The sequence below is a fragment of the Pogona vitticeps genome, chromosome 3 (genome assembly GCF_051106095.1).
Source record: "Pogona vitticeps strain Pit_001003342236 chromosome 3, PviZW2.1, whole genome shotgun sequence".
Classification (NCBI taxonomy): Eukaryota; Metazoa; Chordata; class Lepidosauria; order Squamata; family Agamidae; genus Pogona; species Pogona vitticeps.
The window spans coordinates 18,597,247-18,619,663 of NC_135785.1; the positions used below are offsets into that span (position 1 = coordinate 18,597,247).

The following is a 22,417-nucleotide window of genomic DNA, read 5'->3' on the forward strand; positions in this document are numbered from 1 at the left end:
GGCCTGGTACCGGTCCGTGGCCTGAGCCGGACCTGGCCGCCGAGACAGACTTCTCACCCCCTGCATGCACTCACCCCTGCACAGCCCATTTGCGGCTGCCTGTGAGCTCCAGCATGCCCATACGAGCGCAGCGCCACTCTTTGTGCATGCACACAAGTGTGCGCAACTGTGTGAGAGCAATCACGCACTTGTTCGCACATGCACATAGGGGGTGCCCCGCCTTCCCCAGCCGGTCCGTGGGCCGAAAAAGGTTGGTGACCGCTGATCTAGACAGTGACACATGCATTTTTCTTTACCACACAACTCCAGAAAATGGCTGGTAGAACAACTGTGAGCGATTATATATGCTCAGCCTAAGCTTCCCCTAGGAACACAATGACTAGAGTGTCCAGGGAAGAGTTTAGACTCAGCTTCTCCTTTGGTGCCAGCAATTTAGTCTACAGTACTGCATATTACTTTCATTTCTCCCTTTCCTCAGTTCAAATCACTATATATATTAACCCTATGAATACCTAATTGGATATGGAGAAACCATTGTGGTGTTGCTCTACCTTGAAACTGATCAGCAGGTCTTCACTCCACTTACATTTGCTCTCAAATTGCACAAATACCATTGATTCTGTTTTTGCACATTTATCCCCAGATTGTGCACATACCTATAAAATAGTATCAGTTCATGCTAATGTGGCTGACAAAATGTGCTTTCTACTAAACTGATCCTTTACATTTCAGTCAGTCAGGGAAGAAAACGCAACTAATCTCTTTAAAATGTGTTTAAACTTCTTGATGACACACACACACACAAGGTCACTTGATCATTTATTTATTTATTTTTAAAAGGGAGAAAGCATTTCTAGACCCTCTATTTTGAGTGAGCTGATTATGTACTCCACAAGGCTACTGCTGAATACATTCCCATGTCACTTTCTCACCTGGGGTGTGTAGAAACATTCACTTCATGATGCAGTGTCATCACTTGGTGAGTCTCTCTGCCCCAGTCAACAGATGATACAGAACAGGGACACAAAAACACCATGTGATGACAACACACCATGTCTAGAGCATCAAGGGTGAGAACATCAAGTGAAAAGACTTGACACAGTTGTTGGCAGTATCCTCATGATTTTAAGGCTTAGGAAAATTATTTGGGGTGTTTCAGTTTCCAGACACCACAAAACAACATGGCTGCTGGCTATCTGACCTAATTATTTAACTATTTACTAAAGCCTCTTTAACTCAGCTATGTAACTAGGTGGTTTTAGGGCAAAAGGAGGTTTTAGGGCAAAAGGAATCAGAATATGGTCAGACACGATAAGGGACCGTACAGCTCTTATGTTACTAATATGAGAACTTTCCAAGAAATGCCCTGTACCACTAAAAGGAGCAATTCTTCCCTTAAAAACTAGGTTTCAATGATTTTGCACAGTTCTTTCTAAGCTATGATTAACATCTAGGATGGAAAATTACATGGTATTTCGAGATATAATGGGAAACCTATTGATTGTCCTTCTGTGGGATGTTCATATTCTGAACTAGATAGATAAAAACTTTCTGGGGAAACAATATTTCAGTTCATAGCACATCTGAGCTTCATAAGCTATATAAACCATGTTCAGTAAATTTACTGCTCTGAACATGGCTAGTTTCAGGGATGCTGACAAGTCTTTGAGTCCAATTCCCAAGTCTTATTCTGAGTCTTTGATACCAAGTCCCAATCCACAAGTCCAAGTCCCTATTAAAAACAAGCTTCTCCCCCCCCCCCCAGAAGAAAGGGAGGAGGTTTCAAGTTGAATCCAAGTCATTGAAAAAAACAACCCTTAGTTAAGTCCGAGTTGACTCGCTGCCATGTCCAACCTGACAGCAAATCCCACAACTTAAGTCCCCATCCCTGGCTAGTTTTCAGGCTGATGTGAATTGGCTCCTAACCCTATTGGTATAACTTTAAAAGGAACCATCATTCCTTAAGGATAACCTTGGACACAAGGAATGGAACTAAAACAAAAAGCAAAAAACTGAGTCTAGCAGGGCAGTTCCAGGCTATTTATGTAAGTATTCTACATAAAATTTAAGCAATATACATTGTGAAGCAATCTAAATTGAACCCAACATGGAGCACTCAATTTATCACATAACTTGTATAGTCAGGGAAGAACTGTGACAGAGAACTTGTCTAGCATGTAGAAGGTCCCAGTGACAAGCCCTGGCATCTCCAGTTCAAGTTGAGAAAAATTTAGAAAGCTTTCTAAAATGGCATTCACTATAAAGAATATTGGTTAGGATAGACCAAAGGTCTCATTCTGTATAAGGCAGTGCCCTACATTCCTACGTACTTGTTGGTCATAGAGAGATGTCAATGTTTCTAATATATCAGAGATCTGTATTACTGAAATTATTTCCCCAGGGAAGTCCGCCAAACCTGTTCATCCTGAGGACAAAGATTTTCAGTGACTAGATTTCCTCCTCCCATCCCACAGCTCCCAGGGCTTACACATGATTAAAGCAAATATGTGGGAACCTTGGGAGCCATGGAATAGAAGTAGGAAGTATTTAATTTCTGAAAAACTCCCCTAGCTGATGACATCATCAGCCTTTCATGGCATAGTTACACCTACAGAAGTTCGGTCACTTTCTTTCAATACATTTTTCATTTGCTGGGTGCTATTAGGCACCACGTGTTGGATTTGCTCTTATTTCAGAAAACTGAATAAGTTGCAGTAAACTGTCTAAGCAGAGTAACATCGAAAAAAAAATTAAAACCACATTTTTTTTCCACAAGCAAGCATCTGGCATCCATTAGATACAGCGTCACATGAGGTAACCTTATTTGGCATCTCTCTCACCCTAAGAGCCAGAAGAATCACAATGGAAAGAGAACAGGCAACTGCATCAAAACTGCTCTAAAAGCAATTTTAAAAAGTCAGGACAAAGCTGACAGCTTTCCTGACAACTTGACAACATGTCATGACATAATCTGGAATAGAAAAAAAAAGAACAATATTTTTCCCCTTTTCCCTCTTCTGTTCTTGTAGATCTCCTTTCCCTCAAACATATGACTGATACAATGATGTTACAATGCTTACTCACCTATGCAGGTGGATCCATCAGCATGAAGTCTGTAACCTGCATCACATTCACAGTGGTAGGGACCCAGAGTGTTCGTGCATCTCTGCTGACAACCTCCATTCCTTACTGTACATTCATTGATATCTAAAGAAAAGAAATAAGTCAGATACAATGGACGTGCACATCACTATAACATAGCAGTCTCCCAAACAGGACATAGGTCTTCTTACCCACAATTTATGTAAGCAGCAACCATAAGGTTGTGCCTCATTTGCACCATGTTATCTCACTTGCAATTCCTTTCCTTGCATCTCAGTCTATGGCCTACTATGTCTTCCTTCCTTGAAGCTGTTGCTTTTTAAGGCTCCTTTTGTCCTTTTAGACCACATACTTTACTGCTCAACAGAAACCACGACATTTAATTAACCACGACCTTGCTGCCTGCCTTTTGTGATCTTCCATCCTCTGTAAATCTCAAAGAGATTTTCTTTACTGTTGACTCGAAGACACACAAAAGCCTAGGCCAGAAGTCACTGAAATTCAAGCCTTCTGATACCTATGCTCCGAAGGAGGAAGAAAGCTCCACTTAATGCTTCTCCTGCTTATAAAATTCTCTCTGTGTCTTGAGCTTGGATTCAGAAATAGGTCCTGCTATTGCACCTCAATTCAAAGAAGAATAACCACCAAGACAATTCTATGACACTTCGCTGATCTTGATTTGAACAAGGTTAAAGGTGGAAGGAAAAGGCTGAGTTCATCCTTAATACGTATTGGTCCAGCGAAGATTCAAAGACTGCCAAGTAATAGGATTTGCTAGGTGGTATGAAATTGCCTCTTCCACAAGCTATAATAGCAGTTCTTTCAGCCTTCTGTTTTCCCATCATCTTGCCAATACCTCCCAGCTTCTGCTCTCATTTCTACATGTCATTAGCACCAGGATTAGTGGGACAGCCTGAAACCCACTGTCTTGGTATGCGGACCCTTAGAAACTATATATTTGGAGGAAAATATTCTTTGCACCACCACGGTGACAACCAATGGACTGTACCTGACTGTATCCTTCGCAGAGATTCATCAGGAGTGAGAACCACTGAGCTAGACAACAAATGCTTTCAAGCCTCTGAGGTGTGTAATATGCACTGTGGTCAAGTTAACCAAATGAGATGAAACTGTAGGGCACAGAATTACTTCATAATTGCCTTCATATGTTGGCTGAAATCCTGTTTCTGTAACTTGTATCATATATCCGGTTCCTGTAACTTATGTTAGTTATGTTAGGCATCCTTCAGTCTTGAGAGACTATGGTAATGTGCTCTGTATGGAGGACTTGGAACAGCATCTAGTGTGGGAGAGACGGCCAATTCGAGAGTTGTAATCTCTTTCCGTGTTGTTTCAAGGCTGTACGCGAAGCTGGAGTGTCCTCTCCAGAGCACAAAGCCCAGTTAAAATAACATGGAGGATAGGCTGTTACCCAAGCAGCAAATCCCCTCTCTTCACATCACTGAAATAGTCCAATAGAAAGGCAAGAGCCAATACAATTGGTTCCAGAGACGTCGCAGTTGACAGAATGACACGAACTGCCTCCGGGACTCCAGCTCTGGATTTTGCCTCGAGGTTAACTCCTGAAGCCTTTTCCTTCAGTGGATATAGCCACACGGCAGTGGAGGTTTGAAATCAGAGTGTTCCTTCTCCTAGGTGGGTTGCCTTCCAAGGCTGACGAGCCCCACCTACCCCATCTATCCTGTAACATGTACCACATAAAATTGATCATGTGACAAGCAGTTGTAATTTTTTGGAAAATTTAATATTTCCAACTTCTTTTCTGAATCTGCTAGGACCTTCCCCTTCCATCCCACAATCTTCATAGTGAGGAAGCCATGGGAGCTGCAGAACAGGAAGGGGAAGTCTTTACTGAAAACTGCTGTTGCTGATGAAGTCATGCTGGCATTGGTGATTTTGGGCAATTCAAGACTTGCTCCTTCCACATGGCAGCCCCCATGGATTCACAATGAAGAAAAAAATCACAGGGGAGCCCCTGGAGCTTTGGAACAGAAGTCAAAAGTGTTTAGCTTCCAAAGAATTGCTTCCATGTAGCTCATGGCCTCTGTGTGGAAAGAATTTCCTTCCAACACAGGTACTCTTGATTCTCAGATTTTGGTAAGTGGAAATCAGTGTTGATGCCTGAATGCAAAATTTCTCAAAAGATCAGACAAACTAATAGCTTATTGATGGTTTCAATGGGAACTGGGATGGCCCAAGAAGACACAGGTGATTGGTAGAAACCAACAGCCATTCTCATCTGTCCTCCATAAGGAACAAATTAATTGAGACTTGGCTGAGAAAAAGGTGTCACTTTTTTTAGCCAAGAGGAGGAATTACTGCATTCATGTCCTTGTTGGTGAGGATGATTCAAAAATTTTCCCTTGTTCTTGATAGAGTTTTTGCTTTCGTGACAATGACATTTTGTACACAAGTGCCAGTGTATTGTGGAAAACTGACTATTTTTGCATGAATTGCATTAATAGCTACAAATTAAGATGACTTGCTGATTTGTTCAAGCATTTGAAATACTCAGTGTGTTGTTTGCAATTTCTCTTAATGGTCAGTTAGTCCTTCTGTGCTTAAGGGAGAGGATGTTATTCATTCATTCATTCATTCATTCATTCATTCATTCATTCATTCATTCATTCATTCATTCATTCATTGAACTATAAGACAACTGCTGGATAGCTCAGTGGCCTAGGCGTCTGGCTGTGGAGCCAGAGGCTGGGAGTTCGATTCCTCACTGTGCCATTTTTAAGTTGGGTTGGACTTAGTGATCCATATGGTCTCTTCCAGCTCTACAATTCTAAGATTATTATTACTATAATTATTATAAATCCTTTAATTCTCTATTCTGACAATTCTGCTGTAAATAAAGAAACATACAGGCAACTATATGTGGCTTTCCTGGGAGATATGCTTAAACTGGAAGACTTCGCAGCCTGCTTAGAAACTGGGATTTGGATTTGTAGTTTAAAAAAAAATCTGAAAATCCCATACTTAGCCTGGATTTTAAAGAAATTACAGAAGGCTTGGTTGTTTTCCTCTTGTATGGAGGTAAGGAATGGTGCATTGTTTAAAATTCCTTATTGAGGTACTGTAAAACAGGTCAAGAATCAGAAATTTCATAGCTGTGCCTTCCATTCGTAAAATGCCAGAGTAACTGATTTCTCTATACAGAAATTGAATTTTAGGCAAGGTCTCGGCCCCTGAAACTTTTCATGCCCTACAAGGAAGTAACAAAATGAAGGTGATTTTGCAAACACTATTTAGGTTTAAGACAAGCAAAATTATACACAGAAATAGTTGTTGTAGGTTTTTCGGGCTCTTTGGCCATGTTTCTTCCTAACGTTTTGCCAGTCTCTATGGCCGGCATCTTCAGAGGACAGCACTATACAGAGAAAGCTAGGATTTAATGAATTTGGGAGTCAACATGCCACCTTATTGGCCACCTGCAGCTTTCCACCTTCCCATGTGCTCCTCCCAGGGCACAGTCACTGAATTTCACAAGCCTAATTACGGCACAACATTGTGTGTGGAGAGGAAAACAGTAAAACAGGCCAAAAGGAAGGTTGCAATTTGTTCACAAGCCGATTCATGTTTTCAGTGAGCTTCACCAAGCACAATTCTTCCTCTATACAAGGTGCATGCTCTTAGTAGCCCATTATTTCTATATTTTAATTATCATATTCGTTTAATCAAAACTAACCCTATAAATGGATTGGGAGGGGGTAGGAACTTGTAAGAAGAATTTAAATAAAGGTCTTAGATTTTTTCAGCATAGTTTGAGGTTTTTATGAAGTCAGTTGTTATTGTACATGTGAAACGTGTGCATCCAAAGTCACTGCTGGAAGTTACTTGTCTTAATAGGCCCTTCTGTAGCACTTCTATGCCAGTCCTGTACTCAAATATGCTGCTGTGTGAAGCTTTCCACAAGCCATTTCCATTTTTGTTGAAGCAAGCCATTTGGAACCATTTTTGCATTAGCATATGTTGTTTCAAATGTAAATAATAAACAGTACACTTTCTATAACTGCACTTAGGTTACACAAAGTTGGTTATCTGAAATGTGGCATTTATTATTCCAAGTCACTCAACTCTGGCATTTCTCCTATCAAGCCGGAATGAACAGGATGAAGAATTACATGAACCTACATTGCCTAACGAACAGAATATAGCTCTGGCTTCTGTACCTGCTATATCTGTGGTTCTCAAGCTGCACATTTATTCAGCAAAAACTTGACATCACATACCTTTCCAATCAAAGCTTGAGTAATTTGTCTCACATATATGTGAAGCAAATTAAAATATGTGTTAAGCTCAGTTTCAGCTTCTTTTTGTGTGGAGAGGTTATTACTTGTGCTATTTTTATATTAGAATATCAATCTTTGAAATTTGTGGACATGCAATAGTTTTCAAATTATCTCCGTGCTTCTTGGAAATTAACCAATGGGTCTGTGCTCTTTTGCTGAATAGAAGACTCATAACATTAGAAAGACAAATGCCTTCTTTGTATCATTCAGTGAATTCATGACCTTACAACCTTACAATTAGAATTCATAGGCTAAAATCCTATTTGTGTTCATGGAGTGAATGTATGGAATACTGCATTCGTGTCCTTGTTGGTGAGGATGATTCAAAAATTTTCCCTTGTTCTTGATAGAGTTTTTGCTTTTGTGACAATGACATTTTGTACACAAGTGCCAGTGTATTGTGGAAAATTGACTATTTTTGCATGAATTGCATTAATAGCTACAAATTAAGATGACTTGCTGATTTGTTCAAGCATTTGAAATACTCAGTGTGTTGTTTGCAATTTCTCTTAATGGTCAGTTAGTTCTTCTGTGCTTAAGGGAGAGGATGTTATTCATTCATTCATTCATTCATTCATTCATTCATTCATTCATTCATTCATTCATTCACTCACTGAACTATAAGACAACTGCTGGATAGTTCAGTGGCGTAGGCGTCTGGCTGTGGAGCCAGAGGCTGCGAGTTCGATTTCTCACTGTGCCATTTTTAAGTTGGGCTGGACTTAGTCTGTGCTCTTTTGCTGAATAGAAGACTCATAGCACTAGAAAGACAAATGCCTTCTTTGTATCATTCAGTGAATTCATGACTTTACAACCTTACAATTAGAATTCATAGGCTAAAATCCTATTTGTGTTCATGGAGTGAATGTATGGATTGCTCTGGCATGCACTGGTCATACGCCGTCATGCACCTGGCCACACATCCAGCACACATTCTCACATCTTGTCAATTATCTGCAATTGTATGCAGCAATTTAGACGATCCCTCCGTGAACACCAGTTGGGTTTTGGCCATGATTTACAGATGTCAACATCATATGAATGTACGCCTGTATATGTGATCACCTGTTAATTGGGTTTATGTATAAATTGTTAATTGCTGTACTCTTTATTTTTCTGTTGAGTCTGATTTTTTTGCTCCCATCTGTTCTTTTTTTTTTTTTAAAGATGATTTACACAGATTAAAAACAGCAAACCACCTGCTATGGGGATACCAGTGTTCAGCAAGCTCTCAGATCACCTGGTCATCGTTTCTTTATTCACATGATATATAGTGTAATTCTGTTTACATTTTATAAATGTAATTTATAATTTTGCATCTGTACATATAAATTAGCATTTGAAATTTGCTGCACATTGGTGTCCTCTCTCTTGATGATATGTAAATAGCCACCTTGTACATGATTGGATCCCTTTATCGTGCTATTTTCTTATTGAGATTGAAGTGAATTGGGGGAATGGAGGATCTCTCTCTGTCTAATTCCTTTTCACTTATTTTGGAAATGGCCATTCACTCTTTCACTTGATGGCTGCTAAAGGGCAAAAATGATGCCAGTTTCAGGGACTGTTTTTAATCTGTCTCAGCAGCAGACAGATTTTGTGGACCCATTTTGTGGGTCCACCACCAAATGAACAGCAACATCTTTGCTACTTCACCACAAGCTGACAATCTCAATGACTGAAAAAAATAAAGCAAAGCTTTACTTCTCCTTCACAGATGGCATTCAGTAGCTACTTTCCCCACTCCTTTATTAGAAATTTGATAGCAGGTTGCCTCAACAAATCAACAGAGACAGCCTGCTCTGAACCCTACATGGAAACCATATGTTTAACATGGAAACACTGCAGGTTCTAATTTAAACTGCCCATTCAATTTAAACAAGGTCAAGGGAGCAAAACTGGGCGCACACGGATTGCAGGCCCTTTGCAACAGAAACTAAGCTAACCAATAGTTCGCACATTATGGATAACCACCATATTTTGAATGTAAAACCATTTTTGCCTGCCATTCCTAGCTACAACTTTCTTGGTTAGGGAGAAGACAACTGGCCAATGATTTAGGATAGATCCCCCATGAAACCCATAAGAACCCAGAGAAGAAAACTAAGTTCATTTCTCCAGCTGGACAATATAGCATGCCCTTCTGAGCAGGAAATGTAGGGAAAAAACCTGCAGTTTGAGACAGATAGAGTGTGTGAGAATACTCCCACTCTGAACTCCTATTTGCTCACTACTGCTTGTAGCAATACAAGTGGAAAGCTGGAAGATATCTGAATTAGGAAGCAAGGGGAAAGATTCAAGTCCACCCTGATCCCAGTCCCAATCCTGATGGAACAACTCTGCATCTAGCAATTTAGAGGTAAAATAAGATGCACGGCTGCTCACCATGACAATTCCCATAATCATGATATCCAAGAAGAACTCGGAAATGCAGGGGGGTATCATTGCCTCTCATTTGTCTCATATTTAACTCATGATCTATAAAAATTCTGAGAACCTTTTCACATGCATTACTACTATTAGTCCAACTGCCACCCATCATTTATCTGTGTACCTGCTTCTTCCTAATTAACTATAGAACTTTACATCCCCCCGATGAAACCCTGTTTGTTTTGGCCTGTTCTCCACTCTGTTAAGTACATACCTATATGTTACTCTGTTGCAGCAAAAAACAATCAACATCCCTTTATCTCTATTGCACTAATCATACATATCAATATTTGCCCACTTAGTTTGACAATGCATGCATATAACAAAGTGGACTGCAGTGCACAAAAGCTTATGCTGTATCTATAAGTATGAAGCCATTATCTCTTGGCATTAAAACAGATTATTCAACACATCATTGGTAGGGAAATCTGTCCATTCTTCAACTGCTATGAGTAGAACTGTTGGACAGTTCAGCGAGTTAAGGCATCTGGCTGCAGAGCCACAAGTTGGGAGTTCAATTCCCCACTGTGCCTCCTTGACCGGGGCTGAACTCAGTGATTCACAGGGTCCCTTCCAGTTCTGCAGTTCTACGATTATTGCAGCCAAGTTCAAAAGTGAACAGGGAAGCTAGAAGGCAGGATAGCAGATGATGTAAATCAAGAAGTTCTGTGACTGGAGTGATGAAAAGCTTTGTTTCTCTGCCATATGTCCATGTCATATATACAGCCTAAGTTTTTGCTTTCTAGTTGACACTGCTTGTCACTTGAAACTGCAGGAAACATTTTTCCTGCACTAAGTATCATCCTGAACTTCAATACAGTATTATGGATTGGACCTGGGCGCTGAGCAGGTAATACATGTACTTTCCTTTTTCACTGTTTTGTGCTTTCTCCCTTTAACTTCACCTTAATACCCACTCCCTTCCCCTCAATCAATCTCAATATACAATATTGCCATTCAGTTTTCCAGCACAGCATGCATGTGATCAAATGCAACAAGATTTTCTTTGAAGTCCTTTAGTTAATAGCTTGCTTTGGCCGATATGCTGATTTTATAGTAAACAACGTGCATACACAGCCATCCATCAGTAGTTGCATTTTAAGTTCTGAAAAAGGAAGTGCCATGCTTATTTGTGATCTGGGACTTTAATATGTTTCTCTCAGCAGGACATGACAGTTTGAAATTATAGTTATGCTAGAGAGGAAACAGAGGGAAACGTCTGATCTTTGGAAAACTCTGCATTTCGACAGCCGCTAAGGCAGATGCGCTCTTGCCAAGCTCAGTAGGGGCTAACCTCAGTTTAGCAGCCTTCCGTCCCACCATGCTATCACGCAGTAGGCAGGCAATACAACAGAGGCATGCTCATGCAAATGCCTTCCTAATGTGGGCGGCTGTCATCCAAGCCAAAATGCAGCTAGAACTAATGTGTCCTACTTCGCAGGTCTATTTCAACACATTACGCTGTATCAGTGGCAAGGCTGGGAAACCTCCCGCAGCTCAAGAGTTGAATTCAGTAAAACACTGTGACCCAAAATACCGGCACATTTTATATTAAAGCACTTCATGCCAGTAATAGGAGAGGCATTTCAGCATTCTAAAATGGAAGGCGGGGGGACTATATAACTGCTGAGAAAGCACCTATTAATAATAATGTTCAAACCGCAAGGCTGGAAAGGAATCCAACAGACCATCAGGTCCAGCCCCCATCAAGGAGGCATAACAGGAAATTGAAGTCCCAGCCTCTGGCCCCACAGCCAGATACCTAACCCACTAAGCTGTCCAGCAGTTCTATCACCTGGAAGTAGGCATGACTATATGGGGAAATCCAGAGGGCCAGACTGAGAGACTAGGGGAGACTAGGGGAGTTCCCATCCCTGCTCAGATGTAGCACATGCTTCACCACATGTTCATTAATGACTTAACTAATTAGTTCATATGACTGTTATGAAAATCTAACAAGACCTGTAAAATATACAGTTTACTGTCCACAGATAAATAATCAGAGATGGCACAGTGTTTTTATGTCACTGATATTTGACAGCACATTGAGTCCTAATCTGCCACTCTATCCACCACACTGACAGAAATCCTGTTTGAGTAGGCATAACATGAAATTATGCCTGCATAAATTTGCTGGGTGTTATCAGGGCTGGAGCTACCACTACATGAACTAGGTGACCGCCTAGAGCGCAGACCTGAGAGGGGCCCAAAACTGACCTCAGAGGGTTGCAGAACTGACCTGAGGCGTGCAGAACTAAACTCAGAGGAGCGCAAAACTGACCTGAGAGAGGCACTGTTTTATACAGACTCGTTTTTGAAAAAAAAATGCAACTGAAAATTTATATTTAAAAGTTTTAAGATAAATACCACAACAATACTATGAAATATAATTATTTATAAAGTCTTACAATTTTTTCCTATTTACTGCAATCCAGGGGTCATTTCACAGAAGAAGGGCTGCTGGTACTCTCGTTAGCATAACTCATTTGCACACAACACCCTTGACATCCATGGAAGCAAGCAAAAAACTACTGAATCAGTAAAAATAAATAAATAAGCACCTTCAGAGTTGCCAGTATTGCCTACCCTTGAGTCCCCCCCCCCAAGGTGACCCCTACCCCTAATTCTTACAAATGTCCCATTGACACCAGCCACTGTGATCTACTTCCTGGAGTTATAAGTCATCAAACAGGGCTACTGGGCAGGTAGCAGTAGGGGAGAAAATTTTGGTGAAGATCCTGCAGCTGCCTTCTCTCACTTAGCTTTTGGCCTCTTTTAAGCTACATTTCCAGAGTTATAACTGGAGACAGACTTCTAGTTTGGAAGGGGCTCCACCCATGTTCCCTCTGAGTCAAGTCAGCTTGTGAGCAGAAATTCTACCTTGTGACCTCTGACCTGAAAGATCTACTAATCTCTTGCTCCCGCCTCTTCTTAAAAAATCCTAAATTTTGTGTGCCAAATTCTAATACAAGTTAGAGGGAACTAGGGTTTCACTTTCATTGTGGCAACTCTCACATTGAAACTGCAAGGCCTCTACTGAGCTGAACGCACTTGTTTGGATGGCGTTCCTAATGACATTTGGGGAAAAGTGAGTATCTTCTTTTACTCAATTTTTACATTTTTAAGTTACTTATGTTATCATTACATTGTGTTTAGGAAATGGAACACTGGGGGAGTTTAAGGCCTTCTTTATTGAAATAGCTTTGTTTGCCTGCTTGCTGAAGTTGTTGCATTTTGCTGGTTATAGGATGTGTCTATACAGTGGTGCCTCGCAAGACGAGCGCTTCGTTTAACGAAGAAATTGCATCACGCCGAAGATTTTGCGATCGCAAAATGATGTTTCCTATGGTTTTTTTCACTTTGCTATGATTTTCACTTCGCTAACCGATTATCGCAAAATGAAGATTTCCGCACAGCTGATTGGTGGTTTCAAAATGGCCGCCGGGTAAAAAAATGGCCGCCCGCTGTTTTCTGGGATGGATTTCTCGCTGCACAGGCAGCGAAAATGGCCACGCTATGGATGATCTTCGCTGGACGGTGAGTTTCAAGCCCGTAAGAATGCATTAATTGGGTTTTAATGCATTTCTCTGGGCTTTTTAAAATCGCTTTATGATGTTTTCGTTCTACAGCGATTTCGCTGGAACGAAATAACATTGTAATGCGAGGCACCACTGTATATCTATATAAGAGGGTTTAGTCATGTTCTACACCATTGTGTGGCCACTGTGTGACAGAGAGTTTTGGACTAGATGGGTCATTGGTCTAATCCAATATGGCTTCTTTTATTTTCTTATGAGGGCAGTTCCTACAATTGTGACCTGGTAGTCATTTTCCATAAATTTAATTATGTGATTTTTAATAATAATTTATTCTGAATGTGTTTTTATATTAGAGTTTTTAAGCAGTCTTCTTTGGAGTCATGGCCATGGGCACTGTTCTGAATTGCCTGAAAATGTGCTTATACTCCCTTACAGAATATCATCCAGGTGGGCTGCTCTGAAGTCTGTACATTGCTCAGAAATCGAGTGCTCCACCCTAAACCTAGGTTTTTCCTGGTCTTGCTTGGCTCAGACTAAGTGGGTATTGCTACCTACAATTCTGGCTTATCCCTGGACAGATCTTAAACATATAAAATGTTATCTTCATCCTAAGGAGAGCTATGGCTAATAAAAAATGACCTTCTGGAGCTCAGTTCTGCAAACAAAAGGGAAAAAGAGTCAAGGAGCCATACAATCTGTTGAAGAGAGATTCCAACATCTACAACAATATAATTCCTTGTTTAGCTTCCCATATGACATATACAAAGGGACATGGTGGCGCTGTGGGTTGAACCATAGAAGCCTCTGTGCTGCAAGGTCAAAAGACCTGCAGTTGTAAGATCGAATCCACATGACGGAGTGAGCCCCCGTCGCTTGTCTCAGCTCCCGCCAACCTAGCAGTTCAAAAGCATGTAAAATGCAAAAATGCGAGTAGAGAAATAGGTACCACCACGGTGGGAAGGTAATGGTGTTCCGTGTCTAGTCACGCTGTTCCCGTGACCACGGAAGATTGTCTTCGGACAAATGCTAGCTCTATGGGTTGGAAATGGAGATGAGCACCGCCCCCTAAAGACGGACACAACTGGACAAATTGTCAAGAGGAACCTTTACCTTTATGACATATACAAGATCAACAAAAAATGTACTGAAGATGTACTTAAGGCCTGCAAGAATTTGGAAAAATCATTGATGCACAGTGGAAAGATATTGATGCTGAAGATCTATGCTGTGAACTTATAGCATAGCTCGAAGACTTCCAAAGTCTTTACCACCACAAGGAGTACTTCTCTTCATAGTGAACCAAAAACTCCTGGATAGTGTGCCTAATGTTTCTGTTGCTCTAAGGATCCTTCTCACACTTCCAGTGTCAGTGGCTAGTGGTGAATGCAGTTTCTCAAAACTCAAGCTTGTAAAAACACATTTACTGTATGCTCAACAATGCTGCAAAGTAGACTATTTGGTTTGGCAGCTATATCAATTGAATATGCCAAAGCATCAGCCATTGACCTGAAGGAATCAGTGACACAATTTGCAAAACAGAAGGCACGCAAAATGAGATTCTGATGTGGCAAAAATAGAAACATTTAAGAGACATTACAGTTCATAGGATTATTCAAAATGATTTGTGTGTTAAAACTGTTTTGTATTTGAGAAAGAAAATTGAAGACTGTTCTATTACTTGTTCTCTCAGCTTTTTAAAATAAAATGTTCACAATTTCAATTTTTCTATCTGTTTTTCCTACAATCTGTCTGTTTTGAAAATTGGTCAGAGGGGGGCGCAAGTAGTTAGTCTTGCCTAGGGTGCAAAAAAGCCTGGCACCGGTGCTGGGCGTTATGCCCAGGGAACAAAAAATTGCACAATTTGATTGTGCAGTTGGTCACACGGCATCCACTGCAACTGTTACACAAGGCATCCGTGGGAGTATTTCTTGGAGACCATTTCCACCTTGGCTGCTATTGCAGATTTCAGTTGTGTAACGCTGAGTTAGGCATAGCTGTAGAATAGGAATCCAGCCACTGGAACCCCACAACATTACAGTGCATATGCACACACACATATAGACAAACACACAAACACACACACACACTCATATAATTAAAAACCTCAATAAAAATGATAAAACCTAGCAACAATATAAACATTAATGGATAAAAATGCATGTCAGGGTATCACACCCTGATGCTACTTTTCATTAATGCACTGAAGGACAAATAATAATTTATGCATTCATAATTTTCCATTAGCTAGTGCTTGCCTTTTTTAGAAACAATATCCACAATGGTTGAAATTCTCAAATGACTTGTGTCAGAATAGTCCCAATGGATTCGAAGAGAATTCATCCAGAGTCAACTAACAGAGGTCCACAGCCATGCAAATCCTCCTAACATGTTTTCCTCCTATCCACTGAAAATGAGTATCCATTTATTCTTGACAACTGCAAAGTGTATTCCTATAATTGCAGAGATAATAGCCCAGTTGATTACATCCATTTATCAATGGCAACAACTCTTCCTCTCTTTTCAAACAAACAAATTACTGCCACTTAGGAAACTGGAAATGTTGGCATTCTGTATAACGGATAGTTAAAGAACAATCTAGAAGTGTAGAAAATGGCTAAAATGATTATTGGAGAAAACTCTGAGACCCTTAGTTGGCAAGAAATGCTATTCTTTAATTAAAGATAACAATCAAAAACTTTTCTTTACTGCGCTTGTACACACACACAAAACCACCAGAAAGAAAGAAAAAGAAAAGAAGGGGAAGGAAAAAATTTAACAAGGATTCACAGTTGCATAAACTACAACAGGAATACCAAGGGTTTTTTTGGCTCCATCTACAGAGGTACCTTTGGAGGGCCAAAAATAGGAAGCTTGAGAAACTCTGCATGGGGTTTGCCAATGCTAAAGAAGAAGGTTTTTAATTCACTTCAGGCTCTCAACTTAGTTGCTTTCTTTCTGTTTTGCTCTAACACATAATGTCATAGAATATACTGTAGGTTCTTAACCTATGGTCTGCAGGAAGTCCGTGAAGGCTTGAAGAAATGTTATGATCTTTTGCAGTTAAAACAGAATGAATGAATGAATGAATGAATGAATGAATGAATGAATGAATGAATGAATGAATGAATGAATGAATGAATGAATGAAAAAAGCAAGAAAGAAAAGGAAGTATAGAACAAAATCTTCATTTTTGTACTGTAGCACATGACAGAACAAAGGCAAAAGCCTTCGGCTGTGTCAACCACAACAAACTATGGCAAGTTCTTAAAGAAATGGGAGTGCCTGACCACCTTATCTATCTCCTGAGATATCTATATGTAGGACAGGAAGCAGCAGTTAGAACTGGATATGGAATAACTGATTGGTTCAAAATTGGGAAAGGAGTATGACAAGGCTGTATATTGTCTCCCTGCTTATTTAACTTATATGCAGAATACATCACGCGAAAGGCAGGACTGGAGGAATCCCAAGCCGGAATTAAGATTGCCGGAAGAAATATCAACAACCTCCAATATACAGATGATACCACTCTGATGGCAGAAAGTGAGGAGGAATTCAAGAACCTCGTAATGAGGGTGAAAGAGGAGATCGCAAAAAATGGTCTGAAGCTCAACATCAAAAAAACTAAGATCATGGCCATTGGTCCCATCACCTCCTGGCAAATAGAAGGGGAAGATATGGAGGCAATGACAGATTTTATTTTCTTGGGCTCCATGATCACTGCAGATGGAGACAGCAGCCATTAAAAGATGCCTTCTTGGGAGGAAAGAGATGACAAACCTAGACAGCATCTTTAAAAGCAGAGACATCACCTTGCCAACAAAGGTCCGCATAGTCAAAGCTATGGTTTTTCTGGTAGCGATTTATGGATGTGAGAGCTGGACCATAAAGAAGGCTGACCACCAAAGAACTGATGCTTTTGAATTGTGGTGCTGGAGGAGACTCTTTCTTTCTTTCTTTCTTTCTTTCTTTCTTTCTTTCTTTCTTTCTTTCTTTCTTTCTTTATTTCTTTATTTATTTATTTATTTATTTATTTATTTATTTATTTATTTATTCAATTTATATGCCGCCCAAACTACCCAGAGGTCTCTGGGCGGCTCTTGAGAGTCCTCTGGTTTGTTCTCTTTGAATAAACCTATCCATTTTGAAAGAAATCAACCCTGAGTGCTCACTGGAAGGACAGATCCTGAGGCTGAGGCTCCAATACTTTGGCGATCTCATGAGAAGAGAAGACTCCCTGTAAAAGCCCCTGATGTTGGGAAAATGTGAAGGCAAGAGGAGAAGGGGATGACATCGGATGAGATGGCTGGACATTGTCACCGAAGTTACCAACATGAATTTGACCAAACTCCAGTAGGCAGTGGAAGACAGGAGGGCCTGGCATGCTCTGGTCCATGGGGTCATTAAGAGTCAGACACGACTTAATGACTAAACAAGAACAGCACACGACATTCTTGCTACTGCACTGACAGTCAAAAGCTATGGGAAAAGAGAGTCAGAATTAGTCAGTGTCAATGTGAGTGAGTGTTCAGATGGACTTCATGATCATGTTTCTTCTTCTATTTATTCCAATAAAACTGTTTTTATCATCAGGTAAAGTGACTTTTTGATATTATCACAGTGAATTTAGTAACAATACATTTTGGCTGAACCTCAGAATGGATTGCTGGTTGAATCTGAAATATAAATGAACTGACGATGTTGATGAGGGTGCATCCTGTTTAAAGCAAAATGAAGCTTCTTCCAGTCTTCTTTAAAATGTTGCCATTATAGCAAGGAATATCTGGCAACTGGCTTCACAAGTACAGATCTGAAAGAGGAGCTACTATCACAATGTGCGTTGCATTATGAGATATTGTCCAATAGGGCTATGAAACTGTCAAAATTTCAAACACGTCTCAATATTAAAAATAAAAAAAATATTCCACAAAGAGCTTTTTTTTTTCAAAAGTAAGGAGCATGACCTTAAGTAAAGTAAGAAAAAGGAGGGGAAGGACTGCAATTGATTGTACCAATGAAAATGCAGCGAGCTATTGTGTGTGGAAAATCACACACTAGCTGAAGAACTTATATTACCTGCTGCAAAAATCATGATTTTTTTGCATTGATCAATGAGAAAGCTGCCAAGGACCTGTCATTAATACCTTTGTCAAATGACACAGTTAAGAAGTGAATCGATGGTTTGCCAGCCAATATCAAGGAACAATTTTTAGAAAGAATTTGTGTTTCCCCCTACTTTTCACTGTGACTGGGCAAAAGCATGGACATAAACAAAGTGACCTTGCTGTGCTACTGATGGGAGCATGCACACAAAAGCACACACAAGAACAACATAGCTTTGATCAGACCGGGTTATCTCGCATTCCATCTAGATTGGAGAAGCAAACAGACACAGCAGGGGTTGCTTCCTTCCACCAGCAGGATGGCTTGGTTTTGTCTCTCTTCCCCCAGCAAATACCAGGACCAATCTTATGCAAATTGAACTCTGGAACCTGGACAGTCTCCCTGCACAATACCTTTTTCCTATTACTTTGGAAGTCTCCTTTCCACCCAACCTTGTAACCTCTTTGCAATATAATAAACTGCTTTCCCATCAGAACAATACAACAATGTAATCATGTATTTCCATAAATGCTGTCTATAGACATTCTGTCTCTTCTGTGATTCCCACTCCGATAAAGTTTGGATTCCTTTGTAATCTCATCCCTTCTGCTAATAGGTCATGAACCACCCATTTCCACCCATTTCTACTCCCATTTCCTTCTACCATGAACCACCAATTTCTCCTCCCATTCCCTTGTGTAACCAGTGTTATAAAAGTCCCGATCTTACTGTGCATGGCACGTTTTTTCTTGCCTACACATGGAGACATGACTTCTGTCCACCTTTTATTTAGCTAAATAAACCAGCAATCATTTGAACTCTCTCTCATGTCACGGTTACTGGCGTTAAAACTTTGACTTGCTACAGTATTGCAGGAGACTAACTCCTGGTTTCAACACTACGTTAGATGTGAGTATGAGAGAAATGTCCGGATGCAACCAAATCAAATAGCCATATTCAGTGTAACATCATAGTTCTCTACTCATTGTAAACAAATCATAATGAAGAAACACAAGGTTCATAGTTCTAGAATATCATCACACTGTTTGTTTATTGTTTAGATTTAATTATTTACATGATGTTACACTGAATATGGTTATTTAATTAGATTTCATCAGAACTATAATTTATAAAATATTAGAAACACCAAGAAAGATGTCTCTAACATGTGACAGAGCCAAGAAGGTGGACAATTCAGCTCTAAACTGACCATATTGACCATATTGATGTTAGCAACTTCTGCGTTTTTAAAATTATAAGTTTTAACAGTCCACTGTTTTATTATTGCACACATAAGCAACCCTGAAAACATGGTGTAAAGGTGAGATACAAGCACTGAAACAAATAAAAAGGAATGAACTATGGCCTTCTTTAAAATTCATGCAGTGCTGAAAGATAAGGTCTCCTAATAATGCACTATTCATCTTGGGTTCCCACCTGACTTTGCCTTTTCATTATTCATATATAAATCAATGCAACATTTCAACCTTTATAATTGTAAATTATTGGCTGCATTTACTTGCATCTCTGCACACAGCATCAGTGAACTTTTTAGGGCAATAGTTTCTCATTAATAATAATACTATTTGCAAGCTGTAATTCAATTCTGACCTTCCAGGGTTTTCTAGGAAGAGAATACTCAGAAGTAGTTTACCATTCCCTTCTTCAAGGGACTTCCTGAGACTGTGCAGTTTGCCCATAGCTACACAAGCTGATTCTTCCCCTAGGAGGCATAATGGACAATTTAACTGCCAATCTCTGGCTCTGCAGCCAGATACCTAAGTCAGTGAACTATCCAGGCTATTTGTTTTATCTGTTTGTTAAACACACAGAGTAGTGCCTCAAACTAATCAGGAAGTATAAAAGTAGAAGGACGGAAGGATGGAAGGAGGGAAGGACAGGCATTTTGGACACAAATCAGGTAAGAGTTTAGCGTGGTTTCAAAGCTTCATCATCATTACAGTTTAACACTTAAGAGAACGGAACCTAAGTGAATAGCCAAATCAGTAATCTCATGCACGCCACTTGGGCTTTGAACAGACAATTTCATGGTTAAAATTCAATATAATTCCTAAAAGAGAGGGGGAATCAATTTGAAGCAAAATGTTTTTTCTTAAAGATATACCCTTTACAACACTTTCTTTCATTAACTCTGTGATCTCTTTGACGTCTACAGAAGAGTGTCAGTCAGCAGCAGAGGCCCTTTAATCACATGGGAGTCCTTTCCCACCATTTATTGAAGTCCCATCTCTGTAGCTATAAAACTGTTTAACGAAACCTTTAATGAACTTTTTTTAAAAAGGAGGAAAGCCATTGGTTCTTAAGTTACAATTGTAAAGTAACTAAGTTATACCTTTTCAGACTGGAAAATAATACTACAAAGAGCTAGTTATATTTCACTAGTCACTTGCAAACTGTGGTTAATGCATAGTTTTAAGACCCTGACTTAATTAAACAGTCCAAAACAGTACGGGTTTTTAAAATGGAATAATTACCAACTACACTGAAGATTCTTTCCCCCATCCTGAAAATGTATAGGGATACAGATACGACACTAATCAGTAAAACAAAATATCCTTTTCATCAACAAGCGATCACAGGGTCATCACTCATCTCCACCTTCAGGAAATTTGATCGAAGAAAATGTGATGATCTAAATTAGAAACAACAATCCACTGAAGGGAGCTAACCAGGATCATGAACTTTTTAGCTAATTTCTGAAGCTTACCTATGTGAAGAGACATGTCTATTTTGAGCTTGTGCTGTTCACTGAAGAAATCAGAATATGGAATGTACTGAGTGCAAAAGTTCTTATTAAGTTTTCTTCACAAAGAAAAAGTTCTCGCTAATATAAATGTGTTATATATGGAAACTCATCTGAAGGATACAATCTTATATATACTAGAAATGAGTGGGGAGAAAAAAAAAATCAGTTTCCATGTTTTTTTCTGAGGAGTTTCCAAAAAAATTCGAACATTTATATTATGAAAAGAACTTGAGATTTCAAAATAGAATCCATTCTGGAAGAAACTAAAATGGACAGATTTGTCTATCCAGACTCAGGGCTTTGGACACTTAATTCTTTGATGATCGGCTTTGAATCCCTGTGTTTACAGTGATGTCAGTGCTTAATTCAAGTTGTCACTTCTTTCTTTTCTCCTAGAGACATTCCTCGTCTTTACAACTGTACAGCAGGTGGGAGCAACCTGGTCCTCTACAAGCTGGAAATAACTACATATATCTTGTCTGGCCAGTGCAAATTGTGGGCCAATGTCATTTGGCCTTTGTTTTTTTAAAAAAAAATTCACAATGTAGCAATAGTTGGAGCAGAAAGAGACTGAACGTTGAAAAGCCTGAATGTTGGAGAAAGAGAAACAGACCATTGGTCACCAGCTGAGACTTGACTTCTATTTAAACTTGCAATAACTGGGATTGGGCTATAAATATAAATTGTGCCGTAGACACCTTAAGGTGCTATTTGCAATTGTTTCATGGTGGAAATGCATGCAAAACTAGGTCATGAAAAGCTTCAGTCCTTGGTGAGGTGGTAAATTATGACAGGTTTAACAAAGCCTATTTATAATACCAGGTCCTGTTGCGGGCTTCTAACTTACACGGATTTGCCCTGAGGACACTGTAAAAAGTCACATCACAGTGGACAAAACCTGTCATATCAATCTATCTTCCAGAAACAAAGACGTACAGCGAGCGTCTCTGTAAACATGTACGATACAAGGTCTGAACTCAGAGGGATGAGAGGAGATACAAAATTCAGTGCAAAACAAGGAAACCTGGGACTGAACTCCAGACCACCTTTGGCCTTGCTGTGCATCTCTCCCAGCATCAGCCTCTTGATGTGCAAGAATCATAAAAACACGCTGCACACTACACAGAACTGTACTAATGATGAAGAAGCCTTGCTTCCAC

General features: G+C 39.8%; 1 protein-coding gene across 3 annotated transcripts in view; it reads right to left on the bottom strand.

Moving 5' to 3' along the window:
• Positions 1-22,417, bottom strand: part of LOC110085536 (uncharacterized) — a 223,962-nt gene that overhangs the window by 76,362 nt on the left and 125,183 nt on the right. For all 3 annotated transcript variants that reach the window (XR_013543210.1, XR_013543209.1, XM_078389682.1), the window contains exon 3: positions 3,085-3,207. Coding sequence is in view for 1 of the 3 variants with exons in the window: in XM_078389682.1 (XP_078245808.1) it covers positions 3,085-3,207 (123 nt within the window). In the remaining 2 variants the exon portion in view is untranslated. The remainder of the gene's footprint in view (positions 1-3,084; positions 3,208-22,417) is intronic.